Source organism: Drosophila melanogaster, chromosome 3R, assembly GCF_000001215.4.
Source record: "Drosophila melanogaster chromosome 3R".
Lineage (NCBI taxonomy): Eukaryota > Metazoa > Arthropoda > Insecta > Diptera > Drosophilidae > Drosophila > Drosophila melanogaster.
The window spans coordinates 21,204,568-21,229,786 of NT_033777.3; the positions used below are offsets into that span (position 1 = coordinate 21,204,568).

The 25,219-nt window shown below is 46.6% G+C and overlaps 6 protein-coding genes, 1 long non-coding RNA gene and 1 pseudogene across 26 annotated transcripts in view; 5 read left to right on the forward strand and 3 right to left on the reverse strand.

The window, feature by feature from the left end:
- SNF4Agamma (SNF4/AMP-activated protein kinase gamma subunit) overlaps positions 1 to 9,702 on the forward strand; it is a 73,531-nt gene extending 63,829 nt beyond the window's left edge. For 9 of the 16 annotated variants that reach the window (NM_169946.2, NM_169947.3, NM_001170201.2 and 6 more), the window contains 5 exons: positions 3,052 to 3,100; positions 6,222 to 6,512; positions 6,574 to 6,752; positions 6,820 to 7,023; positions 7,181 to 8,120. In NM_169946.2, the coding sequence (NP_732594.1) occupies positions 3,052 to 3,100; positions 6,222 to 6,512; positions 6,574 to 6,752; positions 6,820 to 7,023; positions 7,181 to 7,960 (1,503 nt within the window). In that variant the 3' untranslated portion in view covers positions 7,961 to 8,120. Of the gene's footprint in view, positions 1 to 360; positions 1,484 to 3,051; positions 3,101 to 3,910; positions 4,067 to 5,799; positions 6,139 to 6,221; positions 6,513 to 6,573; positions 6,753 to 6,819; positions 7,024 to 7,180 lie in introns of those variants that run through there. The other 7 variants (NM_080509.3, NM_001104384.3, NM_001043271.3 and 4 more) reach the window with 4 other exon arrangements.
- Positions 9,703 to 10,511: 809 nt separating this feature from the next.
- On the forward strand, positions 10,512 to 11,659 carry Ddrgk1 (DDRGK domain containing 1). The gene is made up of 2 exons (NM_142697.4): positions 10,512 to 10,683; positions 10,742 to 11,659. Exons 1-2 carry the CDS (start codon positions 10,593 to 10,595, stop codon positions 11,578 to 11,580), a joined length of 930 nt encoding a protein of 309 aa, NP_650954.1. The 5' UTR covers positions 10,512 to 10,592; the 3' UTR covers positions 11,581 to 11,659.
- A 593-nt stretch (positions 11,660 to 12,252) lies between these two features.
- CR43975 lies at positions 12,253 to 12,675 on the forward strand (annotated as a pseudogene).
- A 25-nt stretch (positions 12,676 to 12,700) lies between these two features.
- Smyd5 (SET and MYND domain containing, class 5) lies at positions 12,701 to 14,224 on the reverse strand. The gene is made up of 4 exons (NM_142698.2): positions 14,106 to 14,224; positions 13,437 to 14,051; positions 13,204 to 13,381; positions 12,701 to 13,144 (listed from the first exon to the last, which is right to left on the reverse strand). Exons 1-4 carry the CDS (start codon positions 14,139 to 14,141, stop codon positions 12,792 to 12,794), a joined length of 1,182 nt encoding a protein of 393 aa, NP_650955.1. The 5' UTR covers positions 14,142 to 14,224; the 3' UTR covers positions 12,701 to 12,791.
- A 285-nt stretch (positions 14,225 to 14,509) lies between these two features.
- On the forward strand, positions 14,510 to 18,276 carry Oga (O-GlcNAcase). Its single transcript, NM_142699.3, has 7 exons — positions 14,510 to 14,889; positions 14,942 to 15,701; positions 15,763 to 15,987; positions 16,050 to 16,539; positions 16,606 to 16,700; positions 16,759 to 17,183; positions 17,243 to 18,276. The coding sequence occupies exons 1-7, from the start codon at positions 14,655 to 14,657 to the stop codon at positions 18,070 to 18,072; spliced, it is 3,060 nt and encodes a 1,019-aa protein (NP_650956.1). The 5' UTR covers positions 14,510 to 14,654; the 3' UTR covers positions 18,073 to 18,276.
- CG3337 (uncharacterized protein) lies at positions 16,137 to 19,017 on the reverse strand. 2 transcript variants are annotated; one of them, NM_001316498.1, is made up of 2 exons: positions 18,690 to 19,017; positions 16,137 to 18,627 (listed from the first exon to the last, which is right to left on the reverse strand). In NM_001316498.1, the coding sequence occupies exons 1-2, from the start codon at positions 18,964 to 18,966 to the stop codon at positions 18,290 to 18,292; spliced, it is 615 nt and encodes a 204-aa protein (NP_001303427.1). In that variant the 5' UTR covers positions 18,967 to 19,017; the 3' UTR covers positions 16,137 to 18,289. The 2 variants fall into 2 exon arrangements, with proteins under 2 accessions (NP_001303427.1, NP_650957.1); NM_142700.2 differs by having other exon boundaries at positions 18,248 to 18,627.
- A 38-nt stretch (positions 19,018 to 19,055) lies between these two features.
- On the reverse strand, positions 19,056 to 20,022 carry lncRNA:CR44265 (long non-coding RNA:CR44265). 2 transcript variants are annotated; one of them, NR_125221.1, is made up of 2 exons: positions 19,622 to 20,022; positions 19,056 to 19,500 (listed from the first exon to the last, which is right to left on the reverse strand). It is a non-coding gene; the product is annotated as a long non-coding RNA:CR44265 (long non-coding RNA). The 2 variants fall into 2 exon arrangements; NR_125222.1 differs by lacking the exon at positions 19,056 to 19,500 and having other exon boundaries at positions 19,760 to 20,022.
- Positions 19,137 to 24,945, forward strand: Nelf-A (Negative elongation factor A). Of its 3 annotated transcripts, none has more exons than NM_001275875.1 (7): positions 19,137 to 19,512; positions 20,209 to 20,463; positions 20,531 to 21,937; positions 22,084 to 23,247; positions 23,365 to 23,796; positions 23,860 to 24,015; positions 24,088 to 24,945. In NM_001275875.1, the coding sequence occupies exons 1-7, from the start codon at positions 19,303 to 19,305 to the stop codon at positions 24,256 to 24,258; spliced, it is 3,795 nt and encodes a 1,264-aa protein (NP_001262804.1). In that variant the 5' UTR covers positions 19,137 to 19,302; the 3' UTR covers positions 24,259 to 24,945. The 3 variants fall into 2 exon arrangements, with proteins under 3 accessions (NP_001262804.1, NP_650958.2, NP_001287438.1); NM_001300509.1 differs by having other exon boundaries at positions 22,087 to 23,247.
- The last annotated feature ends 274 nt before the right edge of the window (positions 24,946 to 25,219 follow it).

Here is a 25,219-nt window from a genome sequence, read left to right on the forward strand (position 1 = left end):
ACCAGCAACACTCAGGATGACGACATCTAATCAATCAATTGTGGCAACAATTGAATACAGAAAGTATTATTTGTTTTATTCACTGTTGTTAAACGTGTAATATCATCAGAATGTGTGATTTATTGCGATTATTTTGTGAAGTGTAAGTGCATTCTAGGGTCTTGTAGCTTCGTTACAAGTATATTTACATTGTGTGGCGTGTGTGTTCTTGTATTTGCCTATACTCTAGCACTCTCGCGCACTTTTGGCGCTCTCCTAGGCCAATCCGCTCGCTCTTTTTCTCCTCTGCTCTTTGTCGTGGTGCGATCATGTGTGGGGTCCGGCTGGCGCTCGCTAAACTCTTAACCAGTGGCTTTTTAACCAGTTTAAGTTTACATTTGCGTGAGCGCAGACGTGTCCGGAAAGCGAACGGAAGACAAGTGGAACGGAACACGGCCGTATAATCAGAAATCAAACAGAGTAGTGGTGTCGTCACTTTTGCGACTCTCCATAAAAATCCGTCTGCCAGTGCTTGTTGCTTCTTCTTGAGTGCGCGGTTTTCATGTATCGCCGCCGGTATTCCGCCTTCGAGCCCAGCACACCCCGCGTGGGAGTGCTACCCTCTCCACCGCCTCAATATGCCAACCCTCCCGCCGACACTGCCGCCCCGAAAACGCCACCCAAGCTGAGCGTACACTTTGACCCCAATTTGCCGAAAGACAACGATAGCAACAACAACCTCACCGGCAGCGAAAATGCAAATGCTAAAGGCGGCGGTCGCAAGGCGCGTTCACTAAGCAATTCGCCACTGTATCACCGAAAAAAGCGGTACGGCCATCTGCCGGCGCTGATGTCGAATAACGGGCCGACGGCCAGCAGCAACTACCAGCTGCTGAACAGTGCGAATCTGCGAGATCTCATCGACGGCCAACGCCACTCGCATCACGTAAGCAGGCGCGATGACAGCCAAAGCCACAGTCATAGCGAAAGCCCAAGTCACATTGGCCACATTAGCCAAAGCAACCAAAGCATACCAAGCCTCCCAAGCCTGCCAAGCGGCAAAAACAAGACGAAAGATGGCAAAAAGCTGAAGGCAACTTTAACGGCGGCCATGTCATCGTCGCTGCTGCGACGCAAGGCGCACAGCAATCACAGTCAACAGCAGAAACTGCAACTGCAACAGCAACAGCAAGAGCAACATCAGCAACAGCTGCAGCAGCAACAATTGAGAAGCAACAACAGCAAGGCAATTGCAAATGCTGCCCGCCATTCGCTGGGTCATTCACCCTCCGCTGCCGCCGCCGCTGCTGCAGTGCAGCAGACGCTTGTCTACGAGCGGCGACGCGTCAGCAGCGCCCACTCCTCCCCCTCGCCCACCTCCAGGCACCACTCCCCAGTGCACCAGTGCATGCTGATGCGGCGGCGCAGCGACTACAGCGTCGAGCAGATCGAGCAGTGGAAACGCCAGCAGCAATTGTTGCCGCGATCCGGACGCAAGATTAGCGTAAGTGCACCGGGAGAAACAGGCTGGAGTTGTATAATATATGTCAAATTCTTACATCTTTTTAAACAGTTATCTTCGCTTGACAAAGTGTTTTTAATATAATATAACAATATTGAAGACCAATGGTTTTTGTATCGGTGCTCTTACGGACAGATATTTAGCTGTTGAAGCCGTAGTACGTACGTGTATCGAAATACTTCAATCGATACGCTTTTCTTTTTGTGTGAAAATGCATTGAGATGAAAACAAAGGAAAAGCCACCGAGTGTGTGCCAGTTGCAAAGCTTTAAGGCGAAGCTTTTTCGTCAATTGAATTCGGCTGCATTGAGTGCAATATATATTTAGACAAAATGAGGGTCAGCCATACAATGCACATAGAAAAAACAAATAGTCAATACACAATTTGCATAAATTGAAATAAGATTGAACTGTATGTTTTGCTCATTGACATAAATGAATTTGGTTCTTGAACTCTTCTCTTTTAAGTTAATTAAAAATCTGGAGAAACTTTTAAACTGAATTATAAATAGAAATTTGTTGAATATTCTTTTACCTCGAAAGATAACAAGGTACATATGTATTTCTCAGTGCACACTTTTCTTGACCCCATTTCTACATGCTAAGAGCACTGCGAGAGAGGAAGAGAATGTGAGTTGCGGGCAAAGCGTTTAGGCTAAACCAAAATTGGCCCGCAACTGTGTGCGAGTGTAATTGTTCAATTGCCGTATCTGATATGGGGTACTTGTCCCATTGCCTCGTTTCCACGACCGCCCTCTCTCCCCTCGCTAATGTGTCATAATTCCACAATTGCACATTTCAATGTTAATTCAAAGCTACTCAACCGAGTGAGCATACAGCTCCTCATCCCCCCCTTCTTCAACCACTCGGCTCACAAATATTTCATTGGGGCTGAAATTATTGTTCCTCTGGGTTTTATCTGCGATTTCGCGTTCTGATTGCCAGATAACGTGTAAGAGAACTATATCAGCGCAGTTTATATTTCTATTTACGTTTGTGTTTCCTTATTGTTTACTTATGGTATTGTGTTGTCGACACTTCTATCCCTGAAATGTGCCAATCATTGTGACCCACATGTAATATCGGAATGGTGAATAAAATAGGGCTAATATTCCAAACTATATCAGAGTGTAAAGAAAGAGGAAGTGCTAAGACATCGTAACTTAAGGTGTAAGTTATACTACGCCACAAATAACTTGCATAACGATTAACGAACGTATAAGTATATGTTTGTACATATGTACATTTTACGACTTTTCGAGTTAGCTCGTTTATTTCTTTAATGATAGTTTACATTTCATCATGTAGTTAACAGTTATAAATTAAGTTTTAGCATTTCGAAAGTAGATAAACGAGGTAAATAAATTTAGAAAACTTGATTTTAGAGATTAACATGTTTCCGTTGGACTTTCAAAACAAAAGATTTATATGTAATACGAGGAAACTAATACTTTCCTTGGTGATATTTAAAAATCTTTGAGAAGAATTTTATTTTCCTTTTTTATGCATGTTACTTTACTAAATTCTAACCAATCCTTTTTTATATTACAGTTGCCTGTCGCTGATCCGTTCCTAGAGAAAGTAAATCTATCAGATCTGGGTAAGTTTTGAAACCACCCTCTTAATCCAGTCCAGTGTCCCCTTTTCCGCAACGGCCGTCCCGAGAGACAAACAACAATGTCTAGTTTAAATGAATTAGCAAACATACTTGGCTGGCGTTCGGTCAAAAGTCGGCCTCTGAGGATTTTCGTTGGGCACACGACGCCATCGCCAGAATATGATAGAACCTGATATACCAATATATCTATGTACATACATAAATAGGCCAAAGAAGAAGATAACTTGTGGAATCAGTCATAATTCACGGGGATTATGGTAGCAAGTGATTTGAATGTTAGCGTGGGCTGTCTAAAATTTACATATAGTTCTTTATTCCCGACAAAACAAGTGGATAGACTTCTGTTCTTAAAGTTCCTAAAGAGAAACGAACACACCCCCAAAAGTTCATATTTGCTTTTCTTTTTTACCAAAGCTAATTATAAGTTCCAAGTACGCCGGAGACCAAATACGCAAATGAAGTGAGGGTACTACAATGAGAGCCGAAAGGAGGGAAAACGAAAAAACAGTGCATGTAATTTGTTGGCAATTTCAGACATTTCATGATCCTCATTAAACGTCAATTCCCAGCCGATCCGATTCAACCGATCTCTCAGCAAAGATTATATTCAATTTATTAAACGCTCTGAGAACTCTTCGATTTAGTGGCGAGGCTTTCTGCTCAGAGCGTTTCCACTATTATTTCAGTCTATCATTTGTTTGTTTTTCTGCGCTTTTCCCCTGACGAAAAACTTTTCCGCCACAGAGAGCCACAGCGAGCGGAGGAGGAGATGGAAAACACAGAGTGTAGATCAGTTTATGATAAAATTTCGAATCGTTTAGAACGTCGCCAACGAAAGACGGGCAGACGACACAAAATCGGCGGTTTTCCGTTCCGTGTGCTTTCCGTGTGGAATTATTGGCAGCAGGAACCATTCGAGATCTATACGTGTCTATACATATGTGCCAAGTGTGTGTCTATGGACACTGCCCAGAGCCGTAATTACTTGCTTACCAACTCAGCAATCGAATCCAACCGACCAACTGCAAGCAAATCAAAGTCGACCCATCGAAGGTCTTCGCTGTTCTCTTAGTCATTCGCTAAGAATTTTCGAATAGCGCCGCGACGCCAAAAGCAACTGAACCATCACCACCACCCTCGCCGACTGGCCACTTTTCCCCCACAATCGCCGCCCATTGCGAAAATGGGTTTTCATTTGTTTAGATGCCACACGGCAAAAAAAAAAGAAATAGCAGAGTAATCAACAAAGCCAACAACGCCAAGGAGCATTTCAATTAACTCTTGTGGCCCGTGGCCCCTGTCAAAAGAAACACAAAACGCAGAAGCGAACAGAATCGAAAACGATAAACCATATTTACCTTTGCTTTGGCAATTGGATGCATATGCATATGCATTGAAAATCAATCATTGAACAGCAACAGAGTACAAAAAAGATTAAAGAGACCTTCACCGATCTCAACAAGCGTTATTGCCTTCATTTCCTTCGACTTTCTTTATCTGTGCGAACGGTTCGCCGCCCGGCAACCGCAGTAAATTCCATTTATTAAACAACATTTAAATGTTTACAAAGCTTAGTCGGGAATATCTTTTTGCCGCTTGCATGCATATAGCTCCAAATATTTTACAATTTATTTCGATGTGTATATTTTCTGGCCGCGGTATCTGGCCTTCGTGTTTTTTCTATATATTATATTTGGTCGTTTTTAAACTTTCTGTTTGTCTGTTGTTTGCTTATATTGTGGTGGATATCATCCGGATAATTTGTTGGAAATACTTTTACCAGTGGTTTTAAAAATTTCCACTAATCTCATACTGGGAGGCGGCAGGTTTTCCTTAAATTATTTCCGCTCATTAATGCATTCCATTTCTATGTCGATGAATCATAAATTTACTTTGATCTGACTTCGTGCCAAATAAAACATCAGATTGTCTGATCAAAAAATAACCTGCCAATTAGTAAATTGAACGAAAATAATTTTTTGCACTTTAAATAAAGTTATTTATTATTTCTGAAATAGATTTCCCTATGGTTTTCGCAAAAGAGGCGCACTAATCCCTACAGACATTCGAAATTTCAGTGTTGAGTCCTATGCTGCGGTTAATTAATTTCTTGGCACAACTGCCTGTCCCAATATCTGTTATGTGTCGCTATAATGGCTGAATTGGTTTGGGTGTATGTTTGGCTTGCATTTATCAGGCCCCTGACAAGACCGATCTGCAGCCCCTGTGATTTTATATAGTTTTTGATTAACACCTTTTGGCCCCGCCTCAATATTTATTTGTTTACATTGTGCCACAGCACAGTAGGCAGTCTACATTATGCCCCTCTCACTTGGTGGTTTCTCTTTCTCTAAATGGGAATTGAAATAATAATATTTATTGTTGAACAATTTGGCGAATCTATTCTATTTCGATGTGTTTTCCTAAGCTGTGGCTGCTTCGGTTGCTTTTGTCGTACGCTAAATTTATTTTAATTAAAAATGTCTTAATTTAATTCAACGAAACGCGTGCGCCCTCAAATTTATGGGCACCGGTTGTTCTATTTTTGGGTTCGAATACGCTGAGCGCGAATAAATATCGCCTAACATCCGTAGCTCACTACAGTGAGAAGCGCGTAGAGCGGCGCAGCTCTGTTAGCGGGCTGTTAGCTAGTTGGACAATCAATAAGGCAAATCAATTAGCGAAGCAAATCGAGTCGCGCAGTTAATTGCTAGCGCCCACAGTTCACAGGCAGAAGACCAGATCAAATTGGATCGCATCAATCTAGCGTAATGCGACACTGAAAATCGCTAAAAACAAAAACCCAAAAATAAAAGAGCGAAGCGTCAAAGTGAAGCACAGTGGAAACCCAGAACGCATGTTACAGTTGCACTTCTACTCGAATCATGCGGGTCGTTTGGTACTCGGAGGTGGCAACCGTCGCCCGACCGACGTCCTTTGCTATCCGTTGGAGAGCATCAAAGAGTTCGAGCAGATCTCTGAGGCCTGGAAACGCCTGCTAGCCGAGTTGCTCAAGAAAGGTGGACATCCCAGATCCCTAAACCTTCAGCCCATATCGTAAATAAATCCATTATTTAACCGACTTCTCTTCTTATTTCTGCAGAAGAGGACGACTCACAGATCTTCGTGAAGTTCTTTCGTTTTCACAAGTGCTATGATCTGATACCCACCTCCGCCAAGTTGGTTGTCTTCGACACCCAGCTTCTTGTAAAGAAGGCCTTCTACGCCCTCGTCTACAACGGTGTGCGAGCGGCACCGCTCTGGGATTCGGAGAAGCAACAGTTCGTGGGCATGCTAACCATCACGGACTTTATCAAGATCCTGCAAATGTATTACAAATCGCCAAATGCGTCCATGGAGCAGCTGGAAGAGCACAAACTGGACACGTGGCGGAGTAAGTGAAAACCCACATTTGCATTGAATGATGATACTAACTAAATGGTATCCTCTGCTAGGCGTGCTGCACAACCAGGTGATGCCGTTGGTCAGCATCGGACCGGATGCGTCCCTCTACGATGCCATCAAAATTCTCATCCACAGCCGCATACATCGCCTGCCCGTCATCGATCCGGCGACCGGCAATGTCCTCTACATCCTGACACATAAACGCATACTTAGGTTCCTTTTCCTATACGTGAGTTTCTGGAATATTAACTACTTACCTAAAAGCAAAATATTTATGTGATACTTCCTATGCGCAGATTAATGAATTACCAAAGCCCGCGTACATGCAAAAAAGTTTGCGCGAACTGAAGATTGGCACCTATAACAACATCGAGACCGCCGACGAGACGACGAGCATCATCACGGCGCTCAAGAAATTTGTGGAGCGACGAGTCTCAGCCCTGCCACTAGTGGATTCCGATGGTCGCCTCGTTGACATTTACGCAAAGTTTGATGTGATTGTAAGTATACCTCTTAGTGATCACAGATAGATAGATAGATAGATGTGAAGTATAAATCTTTCCAACAAATGTTGTATTGTTAAAAGAAATATGATTTAGATTATACGTATATAAGTTAGAAAGATCTTAAAGTAATGTAAATATTCTTTTCGTTCAGAATCTCGCCGCCGAGAAAACCTACAACGATCTCGATGTTTCGCTGCGCAAAGCCAACGAGCACCGGAACGAGTGGTTCGAGGGCGTGCAGAAGTGCAATCTGGACGAATCGCTCTACACGATCATGGAACGAATCGTCCGCGCCGAAGTACATCGACTGGTGGTGGTCGACGAGAATCGCAAAGTGATCGGCATTATCTCGCTGTCCGATATACTGCTCTACCTCGTCCTGCGACCAAGCGGTGAAGGCGTCGGTGGCTCGGAGAGCTCATTGCGTGCGTCCGATCCCGTTCTGCTGCGCAAAGTGGCTGAGGTTGAAATACCAGCGACAGCCGCAGCGGCGACGACAACAACCCCGCCTCGCAGTCCATCGGCCGGATCCGGCAATCGCAGCCTGATCGAGGACATACCCGAAGAGGAGACGGCGCCGGCGAGGAGCGACGATGCCGACAGTGATAACAATAAGTCCGCCAGTGAGGATAAAGCCAACAATAACCAGCACGACCAGACGACGACGGCTGCGACAGCTAATGGTGATAGCAACAACAGCCCCGTAGAAGTGTCCTTTGCCGATGAGGCGCAGGAAGAAGAAGCTGCCGACCAGGTCGAGCGCAGCAATTGTGATGATGATGACCAGCCAGCGTTAGCGGAGATTGAGCGCAAGAATGCATCGATGGACGACGACGAGGACGATGGGATGAGCAGCGCCGTGTCCGCTGCCTCCGCTTTGGGCCAGTCACTGACGCCCGCGGCGCAAGAAATGGCGTTGGTTAGTGAATAAACCTAAACCTACACCTTAACACTTAATTTAAACTTATGCTAAAGAGATACAGCTGTTACAGATACAAAAGAAACAAAAAAAAAAACAATTGCTAAACAATAACTAAGAACCCCAAAACACAACATTAATGATAAAGCAGAGAACATTATATTTGAATATGAATATTTGTTAAGGATATTAATGGGTAAATGGAGGTTATATGAATAGTAATGAGAAGCTTAATATCGCATATTAATATCCGCGGACATTGCAACTTTGATTGGAGTAAAAATCTTTTTGGATTGAGACGTCAACGGTGTGTCACTCTTCTCCAGCAGACTATTCACATAGCTCTGGGCTCGACCCTGTTCCATCTTGAGGATGTTTATGGATTAAAGCCATCATGGCTGCTAATATTAAAGGAATTTTCGGTTGTGTGGATAAATTCTGAGCAACGCAAAATAAGCCCTGTATTTCTTCTGGTTGCAAACTTGTTAAAATCGTTATTACCGTACAACCGGACTAGATAGGTACAATGAAGGGATAATTTCTACTATAATTTAAGTCCGAGATCTCTCAAGGATGGAGCTGAACTTGATAATCGGAATGATTAACTTTTTATTGATAGGTTTCTTTCCAAAACAAATTGCACCTTCCAATTTTTCTTAGTGATATATCGATGAATTCTGTGGCAAACATTGTATAGGAATGTATCAATATTCCAACTCAGGGTGAAGGGGCAAATTCAACCTCGGATTTGAAACTGATAACCAGGGAGACAGGTCCTGTCGAACAGTGCATGGGATCTCGTATGAGTAATCAGTATGCGTCATAATGCAACATTGTACACAGATACCAACTTTACAATCAAGGTAATTTTCACATGTTCGAAAGCCTGGGTTGAGTTAAAGAATGCCTATAGAAATGAAATTCATTCCTTGGATATCTTTCACTGGTCATCGGGAGGACCATGGTAAAAAGAGCTGAAGATATCCATATGTGTTAGGAGTTTGACATGGGTGCTGTCTATTGCATGTGAGTATGTATGGGCTGCCAGGAGCTGCGGATTGACCAACGATTTATTTGCCTTGCATAACACTACATGTCTTGTTAAGTTTAAGCCTTCTGGATATAATAGATATTCTTAAATATTCAGGACAATCAAGGGAATGGAAGCTGTACAATAAGACCTTAAGAATTGGATTTGAGACCACTTCGCGATACTCCCGATGTTTTAACATCAATTATCCACAAAACTGAACATTTTTCCAATATTAGCACCATGGCCATATTTGGTAATTCCACAGACATGAAAATCTTCAAGAGGAAACTGGGTCGAGCCCGGTGTGATTTTAAAGTTTTTGAGTACACTTGGTAATGAAATGATAAAAGATGGAAAGTGAAAGATATGTCAAGAGTTGTTACCTGTCTAATGAAATGATTACTAGATTAAACAATGAGAAATTTGGATATTGAATTAATAATGGTAAAAGGCTTAACATAATGATAGGATATATAAATTTATAATGTATAAAAAATCATAAACTTAGAAAATATAAGAGTTACACCAAAGTAATGAATGTATAGAATACCTAATGCAAAGAAAGTAAGCATGATGGCACAAAGCGGAAATGAAGATGTAAAATAGGCGTTTCTTGAAACAGAGAATCTAAATTTTATTGAAATTTTTTGTTTGCTTATTCTAATATATATTTATATATTAATACAATTATGATATTTTATGTATTTTATAACAAGCAACTAAAAGCAAAGAAAAAAAACAAAAGCTGTTAAGATGTTGATATATACACAAGAAACGAAAACAAAACAACAAATTACATTAGAATGTCTTTTAATTTTAAACGATGTAATTGATTATTAAATAATAGTACAGTACAAGTCATTGATGGCCTTGTGGTGGCGTTTTTATCTTTAATGGGGGATTACTGAAGTTGAAATTGAAATTGCTCTTAAACTCTTAAAATGAGTTTAAAAAAATCATTTAAAAAAATATGTTTGATTGGTTTTAAGTTTTGTTTCTGCAATTTTCTGATATCTACCTCTGTGACGAAGTACATTTGGCTTAATTTAATATTTAATATTTTCTCATTCGGCACGCATCAATAAAAAATGTCTTCAAGAGTAAATAACAATTCAACATATGTATACATATAGCGGGATATACAATATAAGCGGAAGAAATTTAGCTATTTAAAGCGGCTTTCCCGCTAAACAAGCTTAACGACAAAATTGTCGCAAAATTTTGTATTGGCAAAGTATTACAATGGATGAAATACCAATAAATGCGCACTTCAACGCATTAAAGAAGACACCATATGCTTTTTATGTTTATAAGCTTTATTTTTTTTTAGTTTTTGTGTTTTTTGTATTCTTATTCTGTCGTATATCAAAAGGATTTTTCTTCAAACAGACACTTTCGTGGTGCGATTCGTAACTACGTGGTTTGTCGCTAGCACTGATACCAACAATTACTGGACATCTAATTAGGCTACGAAATAGCTAGATTGCCAGCACTGCTGCCAACTCATAGTCGCTATCTTGACCCACAGTCATATGTTTATTTTGTTGACGTTTACCTTTTGGCAAAAAGCATTGCGTGCACCAGGCTAGGAAGCCTCCCAACGTATTCGCAATGGATCTGATCATTCTCGTGGGGATTGCCGTAGCTCTTTTAGTTGTGATCGTCACACTGTACCTGCTGCAAAAGAAAAACGCCGCCCCAGGTGAGTCGGATGCAGATAGCTCGTCCAACTGGCGACTAAAACATTGACCCCAAAACAGAAACCAAGGTAGCTGCAGCTCCTCAACGTGGCGTTCCACAGCGCGCCCAGGAGGGTGTTCCGCGTCGGGCTCAAATAGCTCGAAATCAGCGCAATCGACTGCGCCAGAATGTTCCAGCGGCTCCAGTCGCCGCGGCAGCTGGTGCTCTTCCGGCTGCCGGCGACTCTGACCACGAGGACGAGGGTCAGGTCGATGGTGATGAGGCACGTGTGCCCCAGGGAGCGGTGCTGGATGAGAAAATGGGTGCTAAGAAGCGTGCCAAGATGGAGGCCAAGGAGCAGAAGCGGCTTCAGCGGGAGCAGGAACTGCACGATCGCGAACAGCGCAAGGTGAAGGAGGCGAAGGAGGAGGCGGAGCGCAAGCAGCAAGAAGACCTTGAGGCAGAGGCCGAGCGCAAGCGGGTGGATGCCGAGCGCCTGGCCAAAGAGGAACGGGAGCGCAAGGAGCACGAGGAGTACCTGAAGATGAAGGCTGCCTTCAGTGTGGAGGAAGAGGGCTTCGAAGAGGGCGACGCCGACGACCAGGACAACCTCCTGGCCGACTTCATTCAGTACATTAGGGACAACAAGGTGGTGGTCCTAGAGGATCTGGCCGTGGCCTTCAAATTAAAGACGCAGCAGGTCATTGATCGCATCCAGAACCTGCAGGCCGATGGCACCCTCACCGGCGTCATAGACGACCGCGGCAAGTTCATCTATGTTTCCGAGAAGGAGCTATTGGCCGTGGCCAAGTTCATAAAACAACGCGGACGCGTCTCCATCGCCGAGCTGGCCGAGAGCAGCAACAACCTGATTAACCTGACGCCCATTTCTGCCGGCGGCGGCGAAGCCAGCTCCTGATGAGATTTGTTAGCCATTTGTATATTAAATTTATATTTAGATGCGATGTGTTGGTAGAGTAACAAGAACAAAACAATTCAAGATTGCGTATCAACTGTGTTCGATTCCGTCTTGCAATCCTCACATTCGCAGATCACCAGGAAGCTATCGTCCCTCAAGTGGACACTACGATTCCGTCGTGCTCTGGATAGAAGCTTTGTCAATTGGAGATTGGAGGCATAGAAGCTGTCCTTAACATTTTCAGGACTCTGCATGGCTGGCTTGGTAAGGAACTTTCCAACAACTGTGTGGGTAGGATGTGTGTGTTTTGTTATCGACTGACTTTCAAGCAGCCCATCCACTTACATTCTTCCACGTTGGCTTTGACCTTATCGTTTACAAGCTGCTGAAGCTGCTCCTCCGTTGTTTCCGCATCTTTAAACTGGTTGATCCCTTGCTATGGGTGGTTAGACCTTGTCCGTTGGCTTCCACGACGGTGATGAGTGTCCTAAACGCCTCTGGTGTCGTGAACTAATTGGTTGGGAAAGCTTGTAATTCGATTTGATAGTTGGGAGCAATTGACTGCGTATTTACCCTGGACAGCCCGCTTCCAGGTGTGAGGAATTTGGTCCAGTGTGTTTTTTGTGTTTAGTTTACTTTGTATATTGCGTCAGAATTCTTTTTGCTTTGTACTATATAAAGTATAGTTTTCTGATTGGTCTGTATTGTTATTTTCGAAATTGACTTTCAAACGGGAAACCAAATAAGTATAGCTTCAGTGAAAATGGTACTTTCTGCAAGAACGATAATAGCGTTTCAGTTCGGCGATATAAAAAAAATGATAATAGTAGGGGAGCCGGGTGAACCTCGCCCCCTTACTATAAACGACATAAAGAACGTGGTTCGCGCCAAATTTGGGATAGTGAACTTCGTTTTGCTTAATAAAGAACTGGATTATGTCATACCGGACGAAGATCTGCTCCAGTACCTTGGCCTGATGACACGTTTCTGCAATTTTGTCATAGAGGTGAGGGAAGTCCCCCTGGATAACGGTGTGCATGAGCTTTTAGCGCCTAATGTACCTTCCCCGGCAGCAACAAATTGAAAAAAGACGGCCACACGTACATTAACAAGCACACTTGTACACTTCTTCAAAATCTTTAACATAAATATATTTTACAATATGTACGTACATAAGAGCTTTTTAATGAAATAAAAAATTAATTCTTAGTTTAGTTCATGTCGTCATCATCGTCGTAGTCGTCCATTTCGTCGTCGTCATCGTCATCTTCGCTGGTCTCGTCGGGATCGGACGCCTGGGCGCGGCACTTGGGGCACTGGCAGATGAACACGTAGTTCTCGCGCAAGACCTTGTGCCTCGAGTGGCGACTACGCTCCAGCATGCATTCGTCCAGGTAGGAGATGCAGATCTCTTCGCCCTGTTGAATGGGAGCCAAGGCCTTGAGCACGACAATGTCGTTGGAATAGGGAAATGTGGAGCAGGCATTCGGCACGCAACTGTGGTTGATTTTGCTCTGCAGCAGGTATAGTCCAGAGCCCTCGTTATTCAAGAATTCGCCAGCAACTGTCGGGGCGATGTTGATATGGATAATTGGCTAACAAGGTGATCTGAGAAATAATTACATTCTCCGACTTTGGCGTACAGTCCGTCGATGACCGTGTCGAGCTGTTCCTTTTCCGAATCCGTTAGTGGTAGATCGGACACCTTGGCAACCCACTGGGAAAGCACGCTTGTTGCAATTCCCTGGCTGTTAGTTCCCAGAATGGCCATCAATGTCTTGAAAGCATCCGGTGTTTTGAACTGGAAAACAAAAGATGTATTCGCGTTTTAACGCACTCTGTAAGGATATGCATACTATGGAGAACTCCTCGCCCGTGAAAGCATTGCAGAACGCAAGATACAACTGCTCCATCTGCTGCTCAAAGTTCTCGCCCAGCATTTTGTGATAGATCTTCTGCTCGCGATTCACAATCAGCGACTGGAAGGACTGCAATTGCTCGAGGAACTCCTCCTTCTTGGTGCTCTGCTGGTAAAGAGCCATCAGGCGGACAATCAGCATTATGCTACCCGTCTCGGGCGGATAGTGCATCTTTTTCCAAGTCTCATTCAGTACATTGATGGGATGTGTGTCGTCGGAGTGGAAGGCGCCCATGCAAGCCACGCGGTGGTAGCGCTTCTGCGCCTCCATTAGGCAGTCCTCGGAGCAGTAGCGCACCTTGCACCGTGGGCACTGGGTGAACTGGGCCACCCACTGGGCGGTGGGATCGTGTTGAAGCAGCGGCACCTCCACTTTGGGATCACTGGCCAGGCGGCGCACATTCTCTAACACCGTCTCCAGTGGCCGCATGCAGTGGTCACACGCCGCATAGCCGTAGGCCACGTTCCACGAGAACTGCCGGGACACGAACGGTTCCTCCTCGAAGATCACCTCGTCCTTCGCGAAATTTTTGGTCGCGATCATCGCACGTCCCTGATGAATTTTTTAATGTATTCAGGGATAGTATGGTGACGGGACTTGACCTACCTTGCCGGGCAACTCCCGAATTTCAAAATTATTCATTGTTTACTCGGCTTTTTGGCTTTGTTTTTGCCAATCCAATTGCACGTGTAGTGCAGTGTGGCCGCACCCTCGAGCACGAATATAAAATACTATGGTATTTAAGCCGTTAAGGTTTCCTATAAAATATTTAAAGTTTAATTTCATAAACTTTTCCTTCCGGGCTAAAATCAAGTAATGGGTCATGAAGATGCAACTTATTCAATTAGTTTCTTCATAGATCTAAAAAAACTATAGTCAGTGCCTGATTAGTTGGGTTGATATTTTTTAGATGCAATTCAAAGATTCGTGTAGCTCAAACAACAGGGTGCACCTTGTGTATTTATAAAACCAATTCTAACCGAAATTGACTGAACATGGTTATTGCGATGTCAGTATATCGATGTCTTGAGCTATCGATAGCACAAGGTGCAATTGTCCGAACCAAACGATATACAAATCCTGAGAAGAGAGGAGAAAAGAAAGACTTATTTGGTCCTCGCAAATTGCCACATCCGATTCCCCGGCCTACTAGAAATGGCAGACGAAGCGGGCAGCCAAGCCGATGGCAAGCGGCAGTTTATCTGCGGCGTGATCGAGGGATTCTACGGCCGGCCGTGGACCACGGAGCAGCGCAAGGACCTGTTCCGCAAGCTGAAATCCATGGGCATGGGGTCCAGTCCTTCGTACATGTACGCACCAAAGGACGACTACAAGCACCGCGCCTACTGGCGAGAGCTATACACCGTTGAGGAGGCGGATCACCTTTCCAGTAAATAACCTTTGAACTCAGCTAGTCCTTTTGTTAAGTGCCTTCCATGCAGGTCTCATTGCAGCGGCCAAGGAGGCGGGCATCACCTTTTACTACGCGTTATCGCCCGGACTGGACATGACCTACAGCAGCCCCAAGGAGATCGCAACGTTGAAGCGCAAGCTGGACCAGGTTGCGCAGTTTGGGTGTGAGGCCTACGCCCTGCTCTTTGACGACATCGAGTCGGAGCTCTCAAAGGCGGACAAGGAGGTCTTTCAGACGTTTGCTAACGCGCACGTGTCGGTGACCAACGAGATATACACGCATCTGGGCAGCCCCAGGTTTCTCTTCTGCCCCACCCAGTACTGTGCCTCGCGAGCGGTGCCAACGGTCCAGGAATCGGAGTACCTCAATACCCTGGGCTCCAAGCTGAACAACGAGATCGATATTTTGTGGACGGGGGATAAGGTTATCTCCAAGAACATATCCCTTGAGTCGATTCAAGAGATTACCGAGGTGCTGCGCCGTCCGCCGTGCATCTGGGACAATCTTCATGCCAACGACTACGACCAGAAGCGAATCTTCATGGGACCGTACAGCGGTCGATCGCCGGAGCTTATTCCCCACCTGCGTGGTGTTATGACCAATCCCAACTGCGAATTCTATGGCAATTTTGTTGCCATCCATTCGCTGGCCTTCTGGTCGCGCTGCAGCCTGGACTCGAAAGTGAACAGCTCGCTAAGTGCAGACATAAAACTGGAGACTGAAAACGATGATGACCTACCGGCGGAGTTTCTCTCTAAGAACGTTTACCACCCACGCTTGGCTCTCAAGTGAGTAAAACTAGGTAAATAACGCAAGAAAAGCTAACGAATCATTTAAATCATCTTTAAGAAACGCTATAACGGAGTGGCTACCGGAGTTCTTCATGAAAAAGGAGGCCTGGGGACCGATCACCAAGCCCCAGCCTCAAGTCCAAATGGTGATGCCCATTATTCCCATCATACCCTCCATAAATACCTGCATGAGTCTCACCACCACCACAACCACATCGACGAGCTCCAGGACGGTTCCACCCACGGTCAACACCACTCAACTTCAAGCTCTGGCTGACGTTTGGTAACAAGAGTTTAATTTTATATATAAACAGCTGTATATCAATATTTATATTTTCATTACAGCGTTGTTACCTCTTCCCTGACTCCTATCTCAAATCCAGTAATGAACTCCCTGGTCTCACCCACAAAAGTGATCACGAACGATGACATCATCAATCCCATTCCGACCACAGCGGCCAGCAACATTGAACTACCCAAGAAAATACCGATCTCCGTTGTCCCAGTGCCCATTATGGAGACAAAGAGTGTGGAGGCTTCCGTGGAACTGGCTTTGGACAATGCGGTTTTCGATGACAATGAAATTGAGCCCAATAGTGATTCCGTGAAGGAGCGGCTAGAGCTGGAGGTGAACCTAGAGGGGAAGCAGGAACCGGTGGCCAATCTTAGTGTGGACACAATGCTGGACGATGACAGTCTTAGTCCCCTAAGTGGCGTAGTCAATGAGCCAATGGAGTGCAGCAGCAGTATCACATCACAGGTCTCTCCAAGGGAGGAGGAGGCCATTAAAGTGGTGGCCGACGATGTTCTCATGGAGTCCGTTAACGATGTGCATGTAAGTATGCATCTGTATGTATCCGGCATCTCATTACCTCTTCGTTTCTTGCTTTTCCTCTTTTAGAGTATGCATGTGGAGAGTGGGACTTCGTCGCCGATCTCAAATGCGGAAATGCGCGAGGAAACTGAAGCTCAGTCTGATAGGACTAACGATAATAAGTATGTCTTTTGAATTCTCCATTTTGGAGTGAGAGTTTGTAAAGATTTCCCATCTCAGTACCATCGAAGGCGAAGGAATAACCGTTGACGATTTGGTTCTTCTCTGCGACCTGTTCTATCTGCCCTTCGAACATGGCAGTCGCGGCCACAAGCTGCTCGTGGAATTCAACTGGCTGAAGGGCAACGCTAATGTGATACTGCAGGACCGGTCTGCCGGCGGCGGAGGCGATGCAATTAAATCAGACAAGCCGGAGGTTAGCGAGTGGCACCAGCGTCGCGAGCAGTTCGACCAACTCTGCAGTGCTGTAGTAGAGCTCCTAATTAAGATCGCCAATTGCCCGAACAAGGAGATTTGCCACGAGCTGTACTCGTATATGTGGGACATCTCCGGCGCCCTATCTCTGCTCAATTGCTATGTTAAGTGGCTGGCTCTCGGCCATTTCCCGCAAAATACGTCTTCCTACACAGAGGGCAGCTACACATGTAAGTGAACCAACCGATCGATATTTTAGCGTTGCCCTAATATACTTAAAACGTGTCAGGGTTTAGCAAGGGCTGGAAGGAGGCGTTCATGTCTGGTGATCAGGAGCCGTGGGTCTTTAGAGGCGGCCTCATTGCCGACCTGCAACGCCTGATGCCTGTGGACTCGGGCAACGACCTGTTCGTGTACAAGCTTCCGGAACAGCCCACGGCCAACTACTATCTCTTGAGACCTTACTGCAATTCGGACGAACAGCAAGTCAACGATTTGTGCACTCGCCTGTATTTGCAGTGGCGGGGAGAGCTGGACGGAGGCAGGCACATTCCGTTCCCGCTGCCGGCGAATGTGCCAAACATTGTGGCGGATGGGCTGATCGGTGGATATCTCACCCTCAGTCCGCAACTGTGCATTGTGGCCTACGACGAGAGTAACCGTATCATTGGATATTCATGCGCCGCCCTGGATGTCAACATATTTCGACGCAACCTGGAGCTGTGCTGGTACACGGAACTGCGTGAGAAGTACTCTAGAGATATTTGTCCACTGGAGGGTGGCGAGGAGGTTGTACAGCTCGTCACCTCCCTTGTGGAGAGTTATCATGACAGCAGCGGTAACGGGGCTCTGGACCAGTGTCCCGTAGAGGTGAGCGGCTCCTTCCCTGCCGTGTTGATCTCCGGAACTTTGCGCGAAGCGGAGGAGCGCGACTCGGGAATAACCAAGCGGATGCTCACCGTACTTCTGGCCGCCCTGCGTGCGAACGGCTGCTTTGGTGCTCACGTTCGCGTTCCGCAACAAGATGTCGCCCAGGTGAACTTTTATTCCAGAATCGGTTTCGTGGATGTCTATCGCGAGGAGGCCACCAAGTGTATTTACATGGGTCGCCGTTTCTAGCGTAGCTGGTTGCCACCTTCACTGCCTCCACTTTTAATGTTCCTTCATCTTTGGTATTCCGGCTAGCGGTGCTAGCTACTCACGTCATGTCCTCGTCCTTTTTGTATTCCCTTGAGGTATAAAGTTTGTATAACTGACCAACCCTTCCAGCATTTATCGTAAGCATTGTTTTCTTACTGAGAAAAACAATAAAAATACCAATTTAATAAAACTTTTGCTAGCTTTTGTTCAGGTCGTAGAACCAGACGGTGTTTACTCCGTCCTCTATAATCTTCACGTGCTCTAGGCTGGGTAGTGGAAAGCGGCAGGCGATAATCTTGGTGTTGTGCGGACACTCAGCAATGAGTTTGTGTTCTAGATCTTGCATCATCTGCTCAACCCCAAAAATGACCACGAAGTTGTAGTCCTTTATATCGAACTTCCAGAGATCTCGCCGAAAAAATCTCGTCCGTTTGGAAACGCTGTGACGCAGCGCGGCCAGGCGCGAGTAGTAGACCAGCCATGGGTTTAGCTCCACGCCATCTGCTTTTAGAGCACCACAATGCTGTGCCGCAGCTGGAAAGAATTACATAAGTTATCTGCAATGTTTTTAAATGGACTAGGTGAAGCGTACTTACCCACTACAATCCGTCCGTCGCCGGATCCAATGTCCAGCAGTTTTCCGGCCGAATTCTTGGGCAGGAAGCTGAGAACGTTCTGTATTTGCTCGGTCGTCGCTGGCACATAAGGCAAGCAAATCCTCCGGAATGCAGGCGCCACAAAGGAGGCGCACACAATCGACAGACCGATACCTACTCCGCCCGTTGCTGCTATCAGGATCTTGCCGCCCGTGGACATGCCACTTTTCGGCGTCTTGGCAAGCGGATTCGGAGCAGATTCGTTGAGGAGTTCCATTTCTATTATCAGAAATTCATGTTTACCTCAATTGCTTAGTATTCAGCGATTATTTATCGATAGCTGGTAGCCCTGCAGGGGGCGCTGTTACAACGGCGTTTTGCACCACTGGACCGTGCACACTGTTTGACATGTGGCAACACTTTTTTCGTGCGTTTGATGTGTGCGTGCGCTTCCTATTACAATTTTTTCGAAGGATTTTTCGTGTGTCTTGTTGACGTGCAGCGCGGCAGAAAGTGAAAAACGCCATCAAATAGTGCCGTGCAACAGGGCGGGTCAACGTTTGGCATAAATTGCAGTGTGTGCCCCGCGTGCGGACAGGCGTAATTCGAAAAAATGGCGAACGTAAGGGACAGCGACACATCACTGTGGCTGCATAATAAACTGGGCACCTCGAACGACTCGTGGATAAACGGCTCCATCTGCTCGCAGCTGAACAAGGAGGTGCTGCGCAACATCAAGGAATGCTTCCCCGATCTGCAAACGCAGGTCAAACTGAAGCTCCTACTCAGCTTCCTTCACATCCCGCGCCGTCTGGTGGAGGAGGTAAATGAAATCCAATGAATTGAAATGGCGTTGGTGTATGGAAAAAGTACACCAGTGCATACGCACGCATACTGCGGCCCGCGCGCACACGTACACGGAGTACACTTACCGTTGTTGAAACAAAAAGTGCGGACAATTTTTAAATACTCGGAAAATCTCTTAGATCCCATCACCTGGCGGACCCCAAAGCACATTTCTTCGCCTTTTAACATTTCCCCCCCGGGCGATTTCGCGGGTTGGTGAAAATAAATATTAGCAACGTTTCCCGCCACTTCTGCTTTTGTGTACACATTTCTCTCTCTCCGACACTTGTGCGTGGATTTCTCTCCCGTGTGCCTCGGTGTGTTCATGTGTGAGTGGGCTGTTGTGGGTGGCCGCGGATTCATTTGTTTGTTGTGCCCTTCCCACAGAGCAATTCGAATTTTATCAGACGTTTGACATCGCAGTTAAAAGATACATTTGTATCTCCAGGCTGCTGAGCTGGTAGACCAAGTATAAATACAAATAACTATTGATTTTTTATTTGATTTGCAACGTGCCGTTATAGTGTAATTAAAATCTGTATTTAATCGATCATACCAGGACTACCAGATCGTAAATATTCATTGTATCTATTACCTGAAAGTGTATTTGAGCATCGAGTTGTCAATTTATTTATGCAACCCAACCCATTGTTGATTTGATTGCAATTTGCAGTGGAAGGCGGAACTTGAGGAGGTGATCGAGGTAGCCGGCCTGGATTCAGAGCTATGGGTTTCCATGCTGGCGGAGACGATGAAGACCTTTCCGGCGACCAGTTCGCTCAACACCGAGATCTCCGATTACGAGGACACGCGTCCCATCTTCATAGACATGGTCAACGACCTGCGCAAGCTGGTCACAAAGCATTCGGACCTCGGCATGCTGCCTCTGGAGTGCCAGTACCTAAATAAAAACGCACTGATCTCAGTGGTGGGTATAGACAAACTTACTAAATCTTACCTGTTTTGAACTAATAATTTTTTCTTGTTTAATTCAGGTGGGCCAGCAACCCGCTCCCGTCAAGCATTTTACGCTGAAGCGCAAGCCGAAGAGCGCCCAGTTGCGCACCGAATTGTTACACAAGTCAGCCGATGCGCAGTCCTCGCTGAAGAAGGCCTCGGCCCCCACAATACCGCTGCGATCGCGTGGCATGCCACGTAAGATGACAGACACTACCCCGCTGAAGGGAATCCCATCTCGCATGCCCACCACTGGGTTCCGTTCGGCCACCGTGCCGGGAAATGCCGCCCAGCGCCCCAATCTCAGTCGAACGCCTGCTGGACGCAAAGACGGTGGCATTAAACTGATCGAATTCACCGAACAGCCCTTGGGTTATGCGGCGGCTAAGAAGCGAAAGCGCGAGCAGCAACTGGAAGAGCAGCAAAAGAAGCAGGAGCAGAAACAGCAACAGGCAGCTGCAGCGGCAGCTGCGGCCGCCACAGCAGCGGCAAGCAATGCTGGTGACAGCTCACCAACGGACGCGGCGACTGCCAGTGGAGGCGAAACACCCGTCACGCCCACGTCAGCTAACAACAGCTTCGAAATCAAAATGGAACCGCAGCAACTCAACCAGAGCGCTGGAAGCCTGGAAGAGCCGCAAGACGATGAGATGTCTGGCAAAGCGAATATGGAATGCGATATCGAGACGCCGGAGTACGCTACAGCCACGCTGGACTTTGCCCAGGCCACTTCGACGTCCGTGGCGGATGGTCAACCGGGAAAACCAGCAGTAGAAACGAAGCTGAAGACGCCGCGAACTCCGAAATCCGCAGCAAAACTGAACAACAACAACAACAACAACAACAACAACAGCTTCAATCACACCCCAAAACGAATCAAGCAGGAAATAGAGATCAAGAGCGAGGAGATCATAGTACCCGCCAGCATCAAACTCGAAAAGATCGAAACTTCACCGTCGACCCAACGCGTCAGTATCCAGCAACAGCCGCCTAGTTTGGTGCAGCGCACCCCGCACCTGCTTATCCGCAGTTCGCCGCAGAAGCGGCAGAACAACGGGGCAACCACGAGTGCAGGCACAACCACAACCACTGTGGGCAATACCACCATCAAGATGGAGAAGCTGGACATCAAGCCAATGATACGCGCCACCGGTGTCTCGCCTTCGACGAGTGCGGGCACTACGACTACACTTCTTACCCCGCAGCAACTGCGTCAGGCGGCCAATCCGTTGGCCAATCTGCCCAACAATATCTCCGTGAAGATAACCTCTGCCAAGGCGAAAGCGGCAGCTGCAGCAGCGGCAACATCCAGTGGCAGCCAGACTCAGTCGCAGCAGCCGCAAACGTTGCAGGTTCAGCAGGCGCCTCAGCAGTCGCATCCCCCGCTTTTGATTAACAGCTCCACACCCGTGATCTTGGCGTCCTCGCCCAGCGCTCAGAGAGCGGTAAGTATAAAATTATGCGTAGCTCTATTGGAGAACTTTTAGTTAGGAATTTCTTTAATTTTCCTGGACAAATATTTGAAATTCTATCACCTGCCATAATGAAACTTAGTCCCTCTTTGCTAATTAACTTAATTCTTCGGTTGCAGAAGGCTTTGGCTTTGCCTAGTAGCAGTACCTCCGCCACAACTACCACGACGATACCGTCGCAAGCCATAAAGACGATGCCACTGAGCCAGCTGAAGACGGCTACCAACAGCGGACCAGTGATCATATCGCAGACTATTATCCAGCCGGCAAAGCGAGCCCAACAACAGGCTGGAACCTCCAGTGCAGCGGCCGCTTCGCAACAGCAGCAGCAACAACAGTCGCAGCAGCAATTGTTACACCAGCAAATCCAGCAGCAGACCCAACAGCAGGCGCAGTTACCACAGCAGCCTCAGCAGCAACAGACGCAGTATATTCTAGCCACACCCCAGCAGCAACCGCAACAAATTCAACAGCAGCAACAACAGCAACAGCCCATTTTGCCAACGCTTACCTCGTTCTCACACAGTCGGCCTATGCCGCAGACTACGACGCTTTACCAAGCCACTACTCCTAGCGGAAGCGGTCAGACGCCGACCAAGATTTTGCTAAAGACATCGGGCTCTTCAAGCGTGGTGATGACGCCTCTGCGCCAAGCGCAGCCGCAACAGGCCACCGCTGTGGTGTCGTCGAATCCTCCGCCATTGGTGGCCACTTCGGCGGCAGTAGTTTCCCCGGGTCAGACAACCCTGAACATTCAGAATGTGCAGCTACCCAATCGACCAGTGACCATCCAACCAGCCTCCCAAGCCGCCCAGCAGCAGCATATGCAGGCCCAGTTGCAGCAGCAGCAACCGCATCCACAGCACACGATCGTTGCCAATACGACGGCCACGCAGCAGCCCAAGTTGTCTCAGGTTCTAATGCAGCCAACTGCAGCAGTTGGCACCAGTGGTGTATCCGCTCTGAACGTATCCCCTACGTCCGGAAAGAACAAGACCATCATACTCACCCAGAAGGGCGTTATACTGCGCAACATTGGCGGCGATATGTACCAGCAAATACCAATCAGCAATGTGGGCAACATGCAGGGACTCGGAGGCACCACGCTGATGACAACCACAGCTGGGCCGCCGAGTCTGGTGAAGACAACACCCTCGAGCGGTGTACAGTTGCAGCAGCAACAGTCTGGAAAGCAGATCCTGCCCACTCTCATACCAACCAGCTCGCTTGGAGGACAGCACGTTATTGTGCAGCAGCAGCAACCCACCAATGTCATCGGGAATGTAAGTGTATAAATTATGTTTTGCCAAACATTATTGGCAATAGAAATCGTAAATCTCTTTTCCCCACGTCCACTATGTTGCTATATGTAAAAATCTAACCACATTTGTATCTATCAGTCCCAACAGCAGACCATCATTCGGCCCGTTATGACCAACGTGGGCGGAGGCTTGACCACGCTGCCGCAGGGCCTGACGCTAATTCAACGGCCGGGCCAGCAGCCGCAGCTGGTGCAGGTGCAGGCGGCGCCGGGCAGCACGCAGCGCACGATTATTACCCAATCGAACACGGCGGCGGCGGCGTCGCAACAGCAGCCGCGCCAGCAGCAGCAACAAATCCTGGTCCAACACAAGCCGGCTCCGACCCTGCAGCAGCGTTTGGTCACCTCCACCACCAGCGGTGGACAGGGACAGCAGGGAAATCCGAATGCGGGGCTCCCGCGTACCGTGCAGGTGCAGGTGCAAGCTCAGCAGCAGCAGCAACCACAGCAGCAGCAAGCTACGCAACAGCAATCGCAGCAGGCACCCCAGCGACGTGGACTCTCTCTATCGGTAACAACATTGCACATATTTCTTTAAAATTAGATTTCAATCCTGTCCTGTGGTTTCTTCTAGAACGAACACGTGCACAAGGCGCACGAAATGTTCCGCAAGGCAAATCGCGTCTCGCGACCTGACAAAGCCCTTATCCTTGGATTTATGGCGGGTCTGCGGGAAAACCCGCGCCCAAATAACGAAAACGTGCTGGTCATCAAGTTGGGCGAAACAGAGGTAAGGCTATTTGCGATTTATTTCAAGCTTCTGCCTTGGTTAATTCTCAATGCTTTATGTCAATTGTTACAGGAAAAAGTACAACAGGACAACGGCCACACGGCACTGTGCCTGGTTGAGTCACACATCCGGCTGGACTACAACACCGGTGAGTGGAAGACATTCCAAAACTACAGGCTGCAGGACCAGAGTGCCGCCTCATAGTCCACAAGGGTCATACGCATAGTTCGCAGCAACAAGTGAGCAGGGACAGCCAGGCTGCAACTGGTTTGTGCGTATATGGATTGTTGAATATGTATTTTAATTTGTCATCCGTTCTGCATGGGCTGCTTCGCTGCCGCCCCTAATTAGGCTATTATAAACCCCCTCTCTCCTAAAAACCCTCACCACAACCTCCCGCAGTCAGCAAGACGCCCTAAGAAATGCTGGATATAATGAAACTATTTTATAATTAAGATAATTTAGCTGTACAGTTGTTTAGAATGTAGTAAAGGCTAGCGCTTAAACATTTAGTAAACAGGCCCGTTCGTACATCCATAAAAACACCCATTCATCCAAGCACACTGGCATAATCACCTCTGGCTGAACGCTTCACTGGAGAGCAGTTGGCAAGGCGGATGGGCCAGAAGTGAGCGTTTGGACGGATCACATAGGCACACACACATGCCTCACACATGCATTTTAAAACTGCATATATATACCTAGCTTATGTAATTGCTGTCGAGTAAAAAGTGTGTAATTATCTTACCAAGCAGCATAAAATTTAGAGACGCTGATCGGCGCTCGTATTCATTAGAAATCTAATGAAAATATATTTAGTTTTAGATATATATGTATGAGTCGCAGCCACCACAGCAAAATTAACTTAAATCTTGAAATGTGTAATAGACAAACAATAAAACTAGCATATGTATTTATGGCTTAAATGTTAAAACATCTGCTCTTGTGCTTGATTATGGAAAATGTAGGTCATGCAAACGTCAACTCACTCGGATATTCAAACACTCGATCAATTGATCAATTTGGTTATCAAGTGGTCTGCGCCCAAGTGGAATTCTAAAGACCTATTGGCGTGGTATGTGATTGAATTTTGAAATTGGCTGTAAGAGCAGTTGTAATACCAATAATCATTGGGAAAATAATTCCTCTTATACAATGTATAAGATTGTACATTGAAATTCCGCTGGGTTGGAATTTTGGAAAG